Here is a 15,094-nt window from a genome sequence, read left to right on the forward strand (position 1 = left end):
GAATGTAGATGCAAAATACTTGTTTAGGTTGTCAGCTATCTGAGGAGGATCATCAACAGTCGATCCATCAATATCAAGTGAACCAACCTGATTCATCCCCTTCCTTCTAGTTTATATAGGTAAAGAAGTCTTTGCTGTTTTTCTTTGCATCCTTTGCCAATGATTTCTCGTAATCTGCCTTCACTTTCCTAACCTCCTTTGTGACTTGATTATAGACTAGCTTATATCTACCATTGGCTTTGTGTGTTATTTACTAAAAGTTAATTTAAATGAAATGAATAAATGAAATAAATATGTGCAATGATAATAAAAATCTGAATAAGCAACTAATTGTGAATTTAATTTTTCCAAATTATTAAAACTGGCTACACTGCAAAGTGTAGTGGACACTTTCTTCTGACTCCATGGTGAATGCTTTAGAGAGATTTCGCTGCACACAATTTTTTTTTATTATTATTTTTTTTAACAGGGCCAAATAATGTGGTATGTCCTGACATACTAGTTGGATTATATAACATAGCTGCAGTAATGATCACTTGCTGTTCATTTGTATTTGTTCCTAAGTTGAATACTTGCTTCTGTTATGGTCATACTGGGAAATTATATGCATTCAATATACAGTAGAACCCAGATAAGAATTTTCCAAGGGACCAGAGGTTTAGAACTTCTTACGAAGGAAAATGACCTAAGTGTATGAAATATTAACTACACAAATAAAAATGAAAAGATACACATATGTGAATTGTAGGAAAACTATCAAGAATAAAAATTGATCATGTGAATTGTCATTAAATGCAAAACAATATTTATTAGTCAAGATTTCAAAATTATAACAAGGATGCAATGAGAAGAAAGGTAATGAGAATGATAAAAATCAATTATAATAATTACGAGTAGTTTAAAAAAAAATAACTAAAAAATGTTTATAATTTATTTCAAGTATCTCTCCAGAGAAGACTGCTTCAAATATTTTGGGGAATGCTTCCTACAGAATAAATCAATTACCCTAACACATTTCAACACTGACTCAGGAACATTGGGTACACTATGAATGAAATGGTGCAGTGAAGAGAACCCAATCATTGCATCTTGGAATGTTGATACAGCAGCTCATCTTGTTCAGACTCACTATCAGTCATGTTTTGATCTTCATTGCAAATATCTTCAATACTTTGCAATTCACATGTGATAACATCATTGTCTACATCAGTGTTTCCCAAACTTTTTTAGCCACAGAACACTTATGAGACACAAGTTTAGCGGGAGCCAAAGAACTGTTTGCTAATATTTTATTACATATGACACACTGTGCATCAGGAGCAGGCACCTCCATAGCCAGGTGGGCAGGAACAGCAGCATTCTTGATTAGACCAGGGTTCGAGCCCGTGACCACCAAATACGGAGGATGTGGAAAGGTCAGGGAATGACCACCGCATATCCCCGAGCAATATGGCCTTAGTTGCTATTGCTCCTAAAATCCAAATAATAACAGCAGCATCTTTATTTCCAACACATGTAAAGTCGAAATTCAAATAACTGTCATCATACTTTTGTTTTGGTCTTTTATTAGTTGGTTCTTGTTTTTTCACTTCGGATTTTTGGGGAACAAAAGGCCGTAATTGTTCATCCTCACTTTGAAGTGAGGATGAACCTGTCTGTTTACAATATAAACATGGTAGGCACAAGTTGTTATTTAGGAGCATTAGCAACTAAGGCCATATTGCTCCGGGGATATGCGGTTGTCATTCTCTGACCTTTCGGCATCCTCCATATTTGGTGGTCACGGGCTCGAACCCCGGTCTAATCAAGAAGCGTACGCTACGCACTGCTGCTCCTGCCCACCTGGCTACAGAGGCACCCAGGCACAAGTGGGCCCTAGTTTAGATCAGGGCTTAAAAAAAAAAAAAAAACCCGCTTTAAAAATTTCCTATTATAGAAGCCCCTCTATAGCACGAAGCCCGAAGCTAGTGCCTCGGTGCCTATTTATAAGTACGGCCCTGATCATAATTTCATTTTGGTCTTTTATTAGTTGGTTTGTTTTTTCACTTTGGATTTTTGGGGAACAAAAGGCTGTGATTATTCATCCTCACTTTGAAGTGTGAGAATATTGTGTTCATTTTCATCAACAGTTGCACTACTAGAAGTACTTGCTTCTCCTTTTAAAGTTCCTCTTTTCAACCACAAATCCATGGTCATTTATTTTAATAATAATATTTCGAAATACTGATAATTATCAAAAAAAAAAAAAGTTATACAAGGAAGTGAGTTCAGTTATGATATCTGTTTTCTTCCCCCTCTCCTTAACTCAACCTTACGAAAGAACATATTAATGGATGACTGGACAGTGGCTTTTTTCTTTTCATCGAAGATTTCTTTGTAGCAAGCAAGCACATCATTCATCCCTCTTAACTTTAAAGAATCATTCGCTGTCAGGATCCATCTTCTCAAATATTGGCATTGCCGATGCAATTTCACGAAATGCCATTGCCATCTCTCTGGTGATGAAGCATCTTGGCTCCTAATTTGGTCCATCTAGCTTCGTCAGCATTTTCTTCTTTCACTATTGCTGCTTGCAAGTCAATAAGTTCTTCGTTAGATAATTCCTTCTCTTCTTCCTCTAACTCCTCCACGTCTTTGGCAACAACCTCCAACTAAAGTAACTCTGCAACCTTTACAACCTTATCTGTAACCTCTTCATATGATTCATCTTTTTTTTCAAACCCTTTGAAGCCTTTTATGTGCTGTGGGCATATTTTCATCCTTGCACCATTTAAACAACTTTTAGTAATTTTCGGCCAAGGACTTATTAATGTTTAAGATGTCGTGGTAAACATTGTGAGATTTCCAAAAGTCTCTTAACGTAAAATTTTTCTCACCGTCTACTGCAGAAAATGCCTGAGCAAATGTTGTGCGTAAATAGTATGCTTTTAAATTCAAAATAACACTCTGATCCATAGGTTGGATGAGTGAAGTTGTGTTTTGCAGTAGAAATATGACTCTCATGTTCAAATTGACATCATCTAAATGTGTAGGATGTCCGGTAGCATTATCTAATAGAAGCAAAATCTTGAAAGGAATGTCGTTGTCTTTACAATATTTTTCAACCTCAGGAATGAAGCCGCATTTAAACCAATCCCAAAGAGAGATATTGTTATCTATGCTCTTTGGTTCGAGTGGAAATGCTCGGATAGGGTGGCTTTATTGATGCCCTTAAATGCACGAGGATTTCCAGAATGGTACACAAGCAATGGTTTTAATCTGTAATCTCCTGCTGCATTAGCGCAAGCAAGAGTGTGGCAATATCTTTTGAAGCCTTGAAACCTGGCATTGTCTTTTCCTCTTTGGCAATGTATGTTTGATCCGACATTTTTTCCAATACAGAGCAGTCTGGTCAATGTTAAAAATTTGCTGAAAATTTGCTGCATTGAATAGCTGTCTTCATCAATAATTTTTTCCAACACTTCACAAAATTTCTCTGCAGCTGCAGAATTGGCACTGGCGACTTCACCACATACTTTAACTTTGTGAAAACCAGCGTGATGCTTGAACCTATTAAATCACCTGTTGCTTGCCACGAGCTTGGCTTGGGTTTCGCCGTACGTATCATTACTATCTTCATAAATACGTATTGCTTTTGTTTGAATGGTAATTCGACTCGGGGTACTTGCTTTTGAATCTGATCTGATTTTCCATCCATATTATTAACAGCTGTTCCATCTTCGATATAGCACCTGAATGCTGTTTTGTGTTCACTGTTGACCTTAAGTGCGTTGATCCTTTGACATGTTCTTTTATATGCGCACTGTCCCTTAAAATAGTATTCACTGTTGAAGCAGCAAGACCTAATTCCATGCAAAACAGATGACAAACTGTCCTGTTTCTTAATCATTTTTGTTTCGCTTCCTGGCACTGCCAGCACTTGCACTTTCCGTTGGTCCCTTTCCCTTCATCACTGTAATAAGTAAATAGAATGAAGAGAAGATTCTGAAAATTTATTTATGTTTTTTTATATGATTGAAGATTTCAGTGAAGGGGAACATATTTCACCATAATACCGTATAAACCTACACAATTGCAGTTATTAGGTATTATCGTAAATGCAATAAGATCGAGTTTACTACCCATTTATAATATATTGCGCTAACAGAAAAGCCCAATAAACCGGAAAATGCAAATTGTTTTTAATGTTTTATGGTTGTGATCTCCAGAAATGTGTTTTAGAAAAATATCACAAAGGCATTGAAAATTGATTCTTATAATGGGAACATATGATAACAACGAAAGGGTAGTGCAATTTCCATTATAAATATGACCTTTCAGAGAGATAAATAGCTTAGTAATATAGCGAAATTTTCAACTTCAACGGACTTGAAACGAATTACAAAAAAAAAAAATAATAAATAATAATAAAATAAATAAATAATAATGTATTATTGGGTTCACATTATATTTTACCCACTGGCAAAAACTTGCGTAAAGTTGAATTTGTTTAAATCATGTATTGCGTAAGTCGGGGAGTTCCTGTACTACACTCATACTTCCATCTATAGCCTAATATTTTGTATATATTTTCTAATTTAACAGTGACTTTTTCAGTGGTATGGTGTTGCCATGTGAGTGTTATAGTCTATTCTATTATAAATTTTCATTGCATAAGGGCCACCACTATTCAAATCCATTGCATTTGCGGTCTGAGCTGGGTATCGGTTCGATGATGCATGGATTTGTCTAATGTTCGAAATGCAGTGATTTCCTGACCATTATTGGCTTTGTGGTCCTCCGTTGAGGTGAGGCATAATGGGCAGTCTATTTTATTTATTTATTTATTCTTATTTTGTTGGCCAGGTGTTGTACTCAGTTTTCATATGTTTCTAATGATCTTTGGCATAATTTGGAACTGGTGCTATTTTCAGTGGCATTGCTAAATTTTAATTGGCATATTTTAAAATTTTGGTTATTTGGTATCGTATTTTTGGCTTTTCTAAATTATTTTAGAAGCATTCCTTCTACAATGCCCTGTATCTTGATCCCCTCCTTTTTTCTGTTTTATTATGTATGGGTTTATTTTTATTATTTTTTGCTCTACAGGTTTGCCCGTAGAGCAAAAAATTATAAAAAATAAATTATTTTACTGATAAGTGTTTTATTTTTATTTTACCATTAATTGAGCTATTTTTAGCAGCATGTGGTGGATAGTACATATTAAATTGGATGTCACTGATGTTTACTTTCTGGTTTATATTTATTCATAGTTTCAATCTATGTTACATGGTTAGCATTGAGATAAGCTAATGCTGCGCTCATACTGACATCGATAGTCTTAAATTTTTTTTCTCGTATATATATTCTAAATTAACAGTGAATTTATTTTTCCATTAATTAATTTATATATACAGTAGAGTCCTGCTTTTCGGCATTCTATTAATACGGCGGTTTTCAATTATATCCATGTTCATTATGTTCAACTTTTTCTGCATGATGTGCTCAGCAGCTGAGTCCGAGAAGGGCGTCATAAGGTGCCATTTTATTACTGGCGATTCAGTCTGCTTACAGCACATGATAGTTTAAGCATGTTATTAGGCTTTTATATGCATTTGCAAATGAAAAAAAAAGAAAAAAAAAAAAAAAAAAAGGCTATGTGTCGTTTTTTGCTTTACGGCTGGGCGTCTGGAACCTAACCTGCCACGTGAGTGGGCCCTACTGTGTGTGTGTGTGTGTGTGTGATGTTGGATTTGTGTCTGATGACTTTTAATTATTAAGGGTGTCAATGGAGTTATGTGCTACGTTAATGCTATTGTATAGGGACAATTAGCCATTATACGTGCATAGTTTTTATATGTACTAAACTTATATTTCTTATTATAAGGAATTACAAAGAATTTACTATGGTATTTTAAAATGAGGATGATTTAGCCAGTTCTTTACAAAGGTTGTTTCACTTACAATCATTCGGGCAGTATAACTTGACAAAAAGGACTAACATGATACGTTAGAGTATTTTCTTATAATTTCAAGGGTTTGTGGTGACCCCTACATGGGAGCATCAGGTTTGTGGTGACCCCAACCAACCCACTAGTTATATATAAACTAGCCTTGGAATTGATAGCCTAATGTACCATAGATGCATATAAATATATTAATATTTATATGTAACACATTGAAATTAATGTTAAATTTAAAGAAATTGGATTTGGAGGATTTAGAGAAATTTAAAGAAATTAACATTCTCCCTCTTGGCCATATATTTGCTACTTCCTCAGGAGCTTTGAGCAGGCACATAGCCAAACTAGAAGAATGTTTTCACATATATATATATATATATATATATATACACACATATAGCAGGTTATTATTGGTGATTTGTTCTATACTATTTGCTACCCCACAGTTGACAATTTCTAATTACCTAAGATGGGAAAACTTTAGATAACTTAACTGCCCTAAACCAATCACTACCAAAAATATAAATTCATATTGACATTTATACTGAGTGATAGTGAGTAACAAGACATTTACAGTGCTGAAGCATGTAATTTTTTTAATCAAAACTTAAAAAAAAAAAAAGTTCTGGTTGAAGAATTTTAGGAATGGTGCAACTGCATATACCAAATGCATAAAAATATAATAAAAACATTTATTTATTTAGCTTTAAATTAGTTTCACAAAATATTTTAACTTTTACACCAAATTACATGGCATTGTGTACACTTCTAACATCTAAAGATCAACTGTTAATTGAAAAAGATTTGTTTTAAAAAAATGACTGTACTGGCTCTCAGAATACTAAACGCCCATATAATATCCCTTTCTATTATATACATAAATACATATTATCAATGCATTTGCTTATTACTTATTTACCAACATCATTTTATACACTACTTGATCATAAGCTATTTTAGTTCTTTACTTCTCTTTGCAAAATAATTTCACCCTTCAGCACCTACATGCAATGTAAAATAAATTTTAAGAGCTGCCAGCCCCTGAATAATTAAAAAAAAAGGGAAAAATGATTGCACATTAAAAATATAGAAAATTACACTTTAAATCATATAGGAAATAAGAAAACACTGTTTACATTATTATACAATTTTTAATTAATGTTTATAGGATTTTTGACCTTATACTCTACTTTCAAAATATAGCTATACAATATGATAACTGCAAAGTAAATAGTAAAAACTTCCTCTTAAGCTTTATATTTTTAAAAACTTTTCCACAGATAAATCTTAAAAAACTAATGTATATGCCTACTATTTACTACTTTTTTTCTGATAAATTTTTCCCCCATTCAACAGACATTTTGAGGAGCAGTATTATTTGCTACTATTGAACTAAGCATTACTGCCAAGTTGCAACAGCTTGTACCCTTGTGCCTAAGGAAAGTCAGTACAAGAAATATCACAGGAAAAGGCATTAGGTTTATATTCTTGACTGGAATAATTCCTCTATTGTTCATGATCTGTACAGACTGATGGAAGAGCAACCAGCAAACTACATCCTCTTGATTTGCATAGGATTTACACTGCCTGACACTCACTCAAAAAGTTTCAGTGTGAAAAATTGACAGCACATCCTTATCAAACTGTTAATAGTCTGCCGGAACATAGAGGGCAAGGATGGAAGTTGTCTGGAATAGTTTTCTCTACAAGATTTGAAGTCCCAATTTCTGTCAGGAGTTCCATTATCTTTTGGGCAGTACTCTGATCAGTAGATAATGAATGCTCAATGGCAGCAGATGCAGTGCCCTCTTGAATTTCTATACCATTAGGTGGATTTGAAATATCAGGAACATCTATAAAACAAAACAGACATGTAACTAATTTGTATTAGAGAATCATCTATTTTAAGTAATGCTAAAAATATCAAAAAAAAAAAAATTGCCTCAACCTTTCATAGCTATGAAGGTAGAACCTTCAAAAATAGAAATAAAAAAGTAAATAAAAAGTGACAAAAGACAGGGATTCATCTTTGTAAGCCACTTCATGAAAAATAATTATTTTGTTGTTGTTTGGTTTTTAGGAGCATTAGCAACTAAGGCCATATTGCTCCCGGGATATGCGGTGGTCATTTTCTGACCTTTCTGCATCCTCCGTATTTAGTGGTGACGGGTTCGAACCCCGGTCTAATCAAGAAGCATGTGCTACGCACTGCGCTCCTTCCCACCTGGCTACGGAGGCGCCATATTATTTTGTAGAATACAGCTAACTTATTCTCCCTCCCTGCCTCCTCTATAAGACTCCACCATCCTCAGGTTTTGTTTGGTTAACAATAAAACCCTTAACTGCAGTGCAGCATCAACAAGTTAATCCTTAACTTGTTGATGATGCAAGGAATTTTAAAAGGTATTTTAAGGAATTTACTAAGGAATTACAAAGAATTTACTATGGTATTTTAAAATGAGGATGATTTAGCCAGTTCTTTACAAAGGTTGTTTCACTTACAATCATACGGGCAGTATAACTTTACAAAAAGGACTAACATGATATGTTAGAGTATTTTCTTATAATTTCAAGGGTGCAATTTTATTAGATGTGAAAGCTCAGTATGAATTAATGAATTTAATATGGTTATTTGACAAATTTCAGGTAGTTTAAGTATATAAAGAAAAACTTATTTATTGTACCTTGTGATAAACTATTACGACTGGATGGACCACCCAATATCTTTGCTGGACTGATTTTCTGAACAAGTTCTACTTAGAGAACATCTCTGAAAATTCTGTCACCAAAATTTCTCTTCTTTAGGATCTAATCTTAAATGTGTAAGAGTACCTTTTTTTTTTAACACAAGAATTATTTAAATAAAATGTTATGGCTTTCACAATCAGCACTGCTGAAACCTGACAATCAATCAGTCTTATGAAAATTCACTATTAGAAAATGAAAAGTTGACAATGTTCCCTGAATTAATATTTAATCTGGAATTAATTCCTCTAATATTGAATCCCCTCTAATATTTCATTCTGTGATTTTGATTGATCTTGTTCAAATATGATCATTCAGGCTGTCACAAACATTCTCTCAGGTATGACAAGGTGAGCTTTACTACTGCGAGTCTAAAATGCTGATGGAACTGATATTCAGGTGACATTCAAGTTAAGTGAACCCGAGTGTTACATGAACATTGGTTGATACAGAAGACTGAACATTGCCAAATTTCAGCAATGTTCAGTCATTATGTGTCAACCAAATCCTCTGCTTGCATCTTCATGATGGTAGGGCTGTTAGTAACCCTGGGTATAAAACCCGACGTGAATCAACATAAGCAGGGGTCAAGTTGCGACTCCACACCACACTGAGGAATGCTAACCCTCTGTTTTACCAGGCAATGTGATAGATGACTTTCATTAACTGGTGTAATAAGACAACTTTGCTTATTGGAGATGTGAAGGAGTAAAACAGATGTTTAGTCTCCAGAGCAAAGCTCTAGTGACCCCCATCTCTCTCATCATGCAGTATGATTAATGTCTTTGAGGTTATGATGGGCATCATGGTGAGATTCAATATTAAATTTCAAGGATACAGCTCTAAAACGGTGTTTTCAGGGTGGCTGCTAGATAGTCCACTGGACTGAACCTATTGGTAACTGTCTAAGAGGCATCTGAATCACCTAGTTGCATAATCTCACTGCCTCTACTCTGTCAGATAGTGACTGGAGGGAGTCTGAGTAGTGTGGATGCAGGTGTATTGTAGAGTTTTATCTCAAGGAGCTGGATATACGAAGACAGTTCAAATAAGATTTGTGAATGCGGGTTGAAACAAACACCATGTATTAGACACTTTCAACATCACCAGACAAAAATGACACGTTTTTGCAACCTCTCAATACACTTCTGCAAGCCAGTTTTGTAGAAGTCTCTGAATGTTGTTCAGACCATGACTGCAGCAGAAATCACCTCATTATGAGTAGAAAAGTGTTTTCCATGAAAAAAAGACTTCACGGCAGGAAAGAGGGAAAAACCCAAGGGTGCAAGGTCAGGGGAATAAGCAGCATGTGACATTATTGTGGGGCAGGTGCACACCTTTTGACAGCTTTCTCAGTATTTTTTTTTTTTTTATAGCAGCATGTAGCTTTATGAGGAGATTGGATATTACTTTGCCATCAGAGTACAACCCTTTTGAGGATAATCTGTTAGTATTACAACATGCTGATCGAAAAAAACTAACAGCATCACTTTGCCAGCACTTGGTTGCACATTTGACTTTTTTTGGTGTGTGTGTGTGGGGGGGGGGGGGTATTCTGCATGTTTTCATTGTTTAGTTTCATGATCATAGTGACAGATCCAAGTTCCATCCAGGGTGACTAACTGTAAACAACCGCTCTTCGTTTTCCTGGCATGTCAACATTTCTTGTGCACATTTTGCCCTTTCCTTCTTCTGGTAAGGGGTTGGAGCTCTGCACACAGACTGTGGTGTCACACATACATAAGCAATGCAGAACTGGAATTCGGGGAGTACAACGTGTACAGAAAGGATAGACAGGACAGAAAAGGAGGAGGGGTTATACTGTTAGTTAAGAAACACAAAATTTAAGGAAGTGCATCCAATTGATGTTGGTGGACAATGCAATGTTGAGTCTGTTTGGTGTGACATAAGCACTTGGAAAGGAAAAATGAGAGTAGGTGTGTGTTATAGGCCAAATGAATCTGATGAGTATAATGAGCAATTGTGCAAATAAATAGTGGGCCAGTAAATCAGAGTGTCTTATAATGGGGGATTTTAATTTACCAGAGATTGACCGGAATTTGTGGGTTGGTCACTCACACACTAGCAAGGCTTTTGTGGATTTATTGGATGATTGTTTTCTACAGCAGTATGTTCGGGAGGCAACTAGAGGGAGTAATACTCTTGATCTAATTAGCAGTAGTGATTCTTCATGCATCAAGAATCTGCAGATAAAGGAACCACTAGGTGGCAGTGATCACAGTGTGCTGAAGTGGGATTTACTCAAAGAGGTAACTACCATCAAGGGTAAAGGGAAGGATTTTTGCTTTCGTAAAGGTGACTATGGTGGTCTGAGACAGTATTTAAATTCTATACGGCAGGACCAACTGATGATGTTACCAACAGAAAATTCAAAATGGGAAGCATTCAAGGAATTAATCTTGGAAGCTACTAGGCTTTTCATACCAACAAAGAAATATTGTTCAAGATTTAGGCCTAAATGGATGTCAGATGAACCAATTAGACATGTGACAGAGAAGAAAAATGCATGGGATACATAAATTAACATGTGACACAGAAGCCTATGATAGATATAAGCTGGTCTGTAACCAAGTTACAAAGGAGGTTAGGCAGACAAAGGTAGATTACAAGAAATCTTTGGCAAAGGATGCAAAGAAAAACAGCAAAGAGTTCTTTACTTATGTAAACTCTAGAAGGAAGGGGATGAAACCGATTGGTCCACTTGATATCGATGGTTCAACTGTTGATGATCCTGCTCAGGTAGCTAACAAACTAAATGAATATTTTGGATCTACATTTACACACGAGGAGTTATTCAGGGATGGGAATGCCAGAGATGTATTCAATTCTGGCAGTAATCTTGTAATAATGAGAGTAAAGTGGAGAGAAATTGTTGGAGATAAACATAAGAAAGGCACCTGGGGTGGATGGAATCTATCCAGTTATATTAAAGGAGGTGGCAAAGGAAGTAAGCAAACCCTTAGCTATAATTATGAGATCTTCCCTGGCCTCAGGGGAGGTACCCATGGACTGGAGATGTGCAAATGTTACCCCAATCTACAAAGGAGGATCAAAGGGAGACACAGGTAATTACAGACCTGCTAGTTTAACTTCCGTTCCAGGGAAATTAATGGAGGCACTGGTTAAAGAAGCACTGCAGGATCATCTAGACAAGACTTCAGTTATAGCTCGGAAACAGCATGGTTTTGTTAAGGGGAAGTCTCGCCTGACCAATTTGATTGGATACTATGATGCAGTTACAAAAGAACTGGATGCAGGGAATAACTTTGATATTATATACTTGGATCTTAGAAAGGCTTTTGATACTGTTGCACATGGAAGACTGCTGCACAAATTGTAGCAGTGTGACATTGGAGGCAAATTGCTGCTATGGATAAAGGGGTGGTTGAGAGGGAGAAGACAGAGAGTGGTAATCAATGGACACTGCTCATCGTGGACTAATGTTATTAGTGGAGTCCCTCAGGGTTCAGTGTTGGGTACATTGTTGTTTTCTGTATTTATTAATGATATTGATGATGGTATATCTGGCTTAATGTCCAAGTTTGCAGATGATACGAAGGTTGGCAGGGATGTTAATGACACTAATGACAGTACTCTGCTGCAGCAGGATCTAGAAAAGTTGGCAGATGGGCTGAGAGGTGGCAAATGAAGTTTAACATTGACAAACGTAAAGTACAGTTGGTCCTCGTATAGCACGATAGTTGTGTTCCTAGAAACCCTCGTGCAATGCAAAATCGTGCAATAAAAACAACAGGCCCTATGGGAAAAATAGGGTTAGGCGCCGACCACCCAAGATTGAACACACATTTGTAACCAAAACATTACCACACACAATAAATAATCGTAATAAAATACTTAAGGATTTTATTACGACTATTGCGTAATAAAATATTGCTAATGTCATTTGACAAATAGATGACAGCTGTTTAGATTTGGAAGAGATTCCATCTCTTCCAATTATTTGTGTCTTAATCTAATGAATTTTAATTACACTTTAAATTGTTCCTGCTATGAATTTTTTAAAAATTTTCTCTGCATTTTTTGTAATTCTCGGCGTTGCCTCATTTAGGCCTGTAGCACGTGCAATATCACACAGCCTTCCTTTTCGCTCAAAGCGCTTCACAATTTCATATTTTTTCTCTATCGACAGAGGCGGACTGGCCATAAACCTTACCGGGGAAATCCGGGTGGGACAGAGGCCGGTGTGATTTTGGCCATAAACGCTAGTATGAGGCCACTATAAATTTTCCTGGGTAAGAATTTTTGACCCAGTCCCGCCTCTGTTTATCGATGTTGCTTTTCTTTTTCTCTCTGAATCTGCAGTGTCTTCACCAGGACACTTCCTTTTCACACCTTTTAAGTATTTCACTCATTTTTAAGGAATAAAGTACAATTACAAAACGAGGAGGCACGCTTGATACACATAAACAAAGCTGCACGCGTGTAGCAACTCAGTAAACAACACCGTAAAGGCAGAGATACACTATTAATACCTCACATTTTACTAAAGCACATTTCTAGGGGTTACTACCATAAAACAATAAAAACAATTTCCAGTTGCGTTCTGCTAGTGGAATCCATTATAAACTGGTAGTAAACTCAATCTAATTGCATTTGCGATAATACCGATAGCTGGAATTGTGTTGGTTTTTAAGTTATGGTGAAATGTGTTTCCCCTTCACTGATATAAAAAACAAATACATTTTCAGAATCTTCTCTTCATTCCTATCATGTTGTGTTCAGTTGGGGTGATTCCGGTCCGATTGCCATTTCTTGTAAACACAAAGGCGAATCATGCATAAGCGAATTCGGTTCGTGTTATATAAGATATCGTTCCCCTATTTATAAATCGTGTATGATCGAATTCATGTAGTGTAAACACGTGTTATACGAGGACTGACTGTACTGCATATGGGAAGCAGTAATCCCAGAGTAACATATCAACTCTGTGGCACCACATTGACAATGGTAGAGAACGAAAAGGACCTGGGGGGGGGGGTAATTGTGCAGGCAGATATGAAGTTTTCTGAGCAGTCAGACGGTCTGCAAGAGTAGCTCATGGTGTCTTGTCAATGATATATAGGAATATTTCTAGCAGGGATAAGGAAGTGATTATCCCCTTGTATAAGGCAATGGTCAGGCTACACCTTGAGTATTGTATACAGGTCTGGAGGCCTCATTTTAAGAAGGATGTAGAGCTGTTTAAACAAGTACAGAGAAGGGAAACAAGGTTAGTGAACAGAGAACAAAGGGTTGCTCTTACGAAGAAAGGCTTAAGTTTTGCAAATTACAGTGTCTGGAGACTAGGCACCTGCGAGGTGATCTGATTGAGGTGTATAAAGCCTTGAATGGTTTGAGTATGCTGATGGGATTCCTCCTCTTGCTCAGAATAATCACCTGAGAGGGCATAAATTCAAATTGAGGAAAGACAGTTGTAGAATAGATGTGAGGAAGTTTGCCTTTAGCCAGGGGGGTTGATCACTGGAACAAACTTCATCTGTCGTTGCAGAAGTTGATAGCTTAAATAGATTCAAGGCAAAACTTGACAAACATTTGGAGTGAGGGGATGGGTGAAATAAGGGATTTTTTTTTTTTTTTTTGGCTGATGCTATATAAGCTTGCTTTCTTGCATCATGTGCCCTTGCTAATGCTAACTCCACTAATCGCTCCATAGTAAAGTTAAGTAAATTCTTTCTCCCACTCTTTTTGTTTTGTATATTAATGACCTTCCACTTTCCATAAATCCTATCCATAATTTTGCTGATGATAGCACATTGCATTCCACCTTCCAGTTCGAGAAACCTTGCCCTATACAAACAGCTTCAACTTCTCCAACATCCACTACCAATTGCTTAAATACTTATCTACAGGTAATTCTCCAATGGGACAAAGACAACTTAGTTAATTTCAATCATTCTAAAACTCAGTCCTGTTTTATTTCTTGCAAAACAGAATTCTTCTGCTCCTATGCTTATATTTTGACGACACTCAGATTTCTAGACAAGACTGAATATCTCTATTAGGGATTATCCCAACTTCTAATCTCTCTTGGCATAAGCACATGAATTGTTTCCTCTGCTTCTAAAAAACTGGGTTTTTCTTTTTTACTCTTGGTGTTATTTTTCTTCTAAACAGTTATTCACTCTTTGTAAATCTCAAATCCACCATACCGTGGAATACTGTTCACACATCTTGGGTGGCATGCCCATAACATCTCTCAGGCTTCTAGACTTCTAAAAGAGGGCAAGTAGGTTAATTTTTGACCCATCTTTTATAAAATCTTTCCACTCTCTTTCTCTGGATGTTCTGTTTCTGCTGCATGCTTTTTCTCTGGATACTTTGATGGGCATTGTTCTTCTGAATTGGCTTCTATAATTCTCCCTCTC

The 15,094-nt window shown here is 36.2% G+C and overlaps 1 protein-coding gene across 2 annotated transcripts in view; it reads right to left on the bottom strand.

The window, feature by feature from the left end:
* Positions 1-7,254: 7,254 nt before the first annotated feature.
* LOC150087336 (golgin subfamily A member 2-like) overlaps positions 7,255-15,094 on the bottom strand; it is a 436,198-nt gene continuing 428,358 nt past the window's right edge. For both annotated transcript variants that reach the window (XM_090371141.1, XM_090371142.1), the window contains one exon: positions 7,255-7,795. In XM_090371141.1, coding sequence (XP_090227267.1) covers positions 7,581-7,795 — 215 coding nt within the window. In that variant the 3' untranslated portion in view covers positions 7,255-7,580. The remainder of the gene's footprint in view (positions 7,796-15,094) is intronic.

The sequence above is a fragment of the Mastigoproctus giganteus genome, chromosome 4 (assembly GCF_048544385.1).
Source record: "Mastigoproctus giganteus isolate SK-2022 chromosome 4, ASM4854438v1, whole genome shotgun sequence".
Lineage (NCBI taxonomy): Eukaryota > Metazoa > Arthropoda > Arachnida > Uropygi > Thelyphonidae > Mastigoproctus > Mastigoproctus giganteus.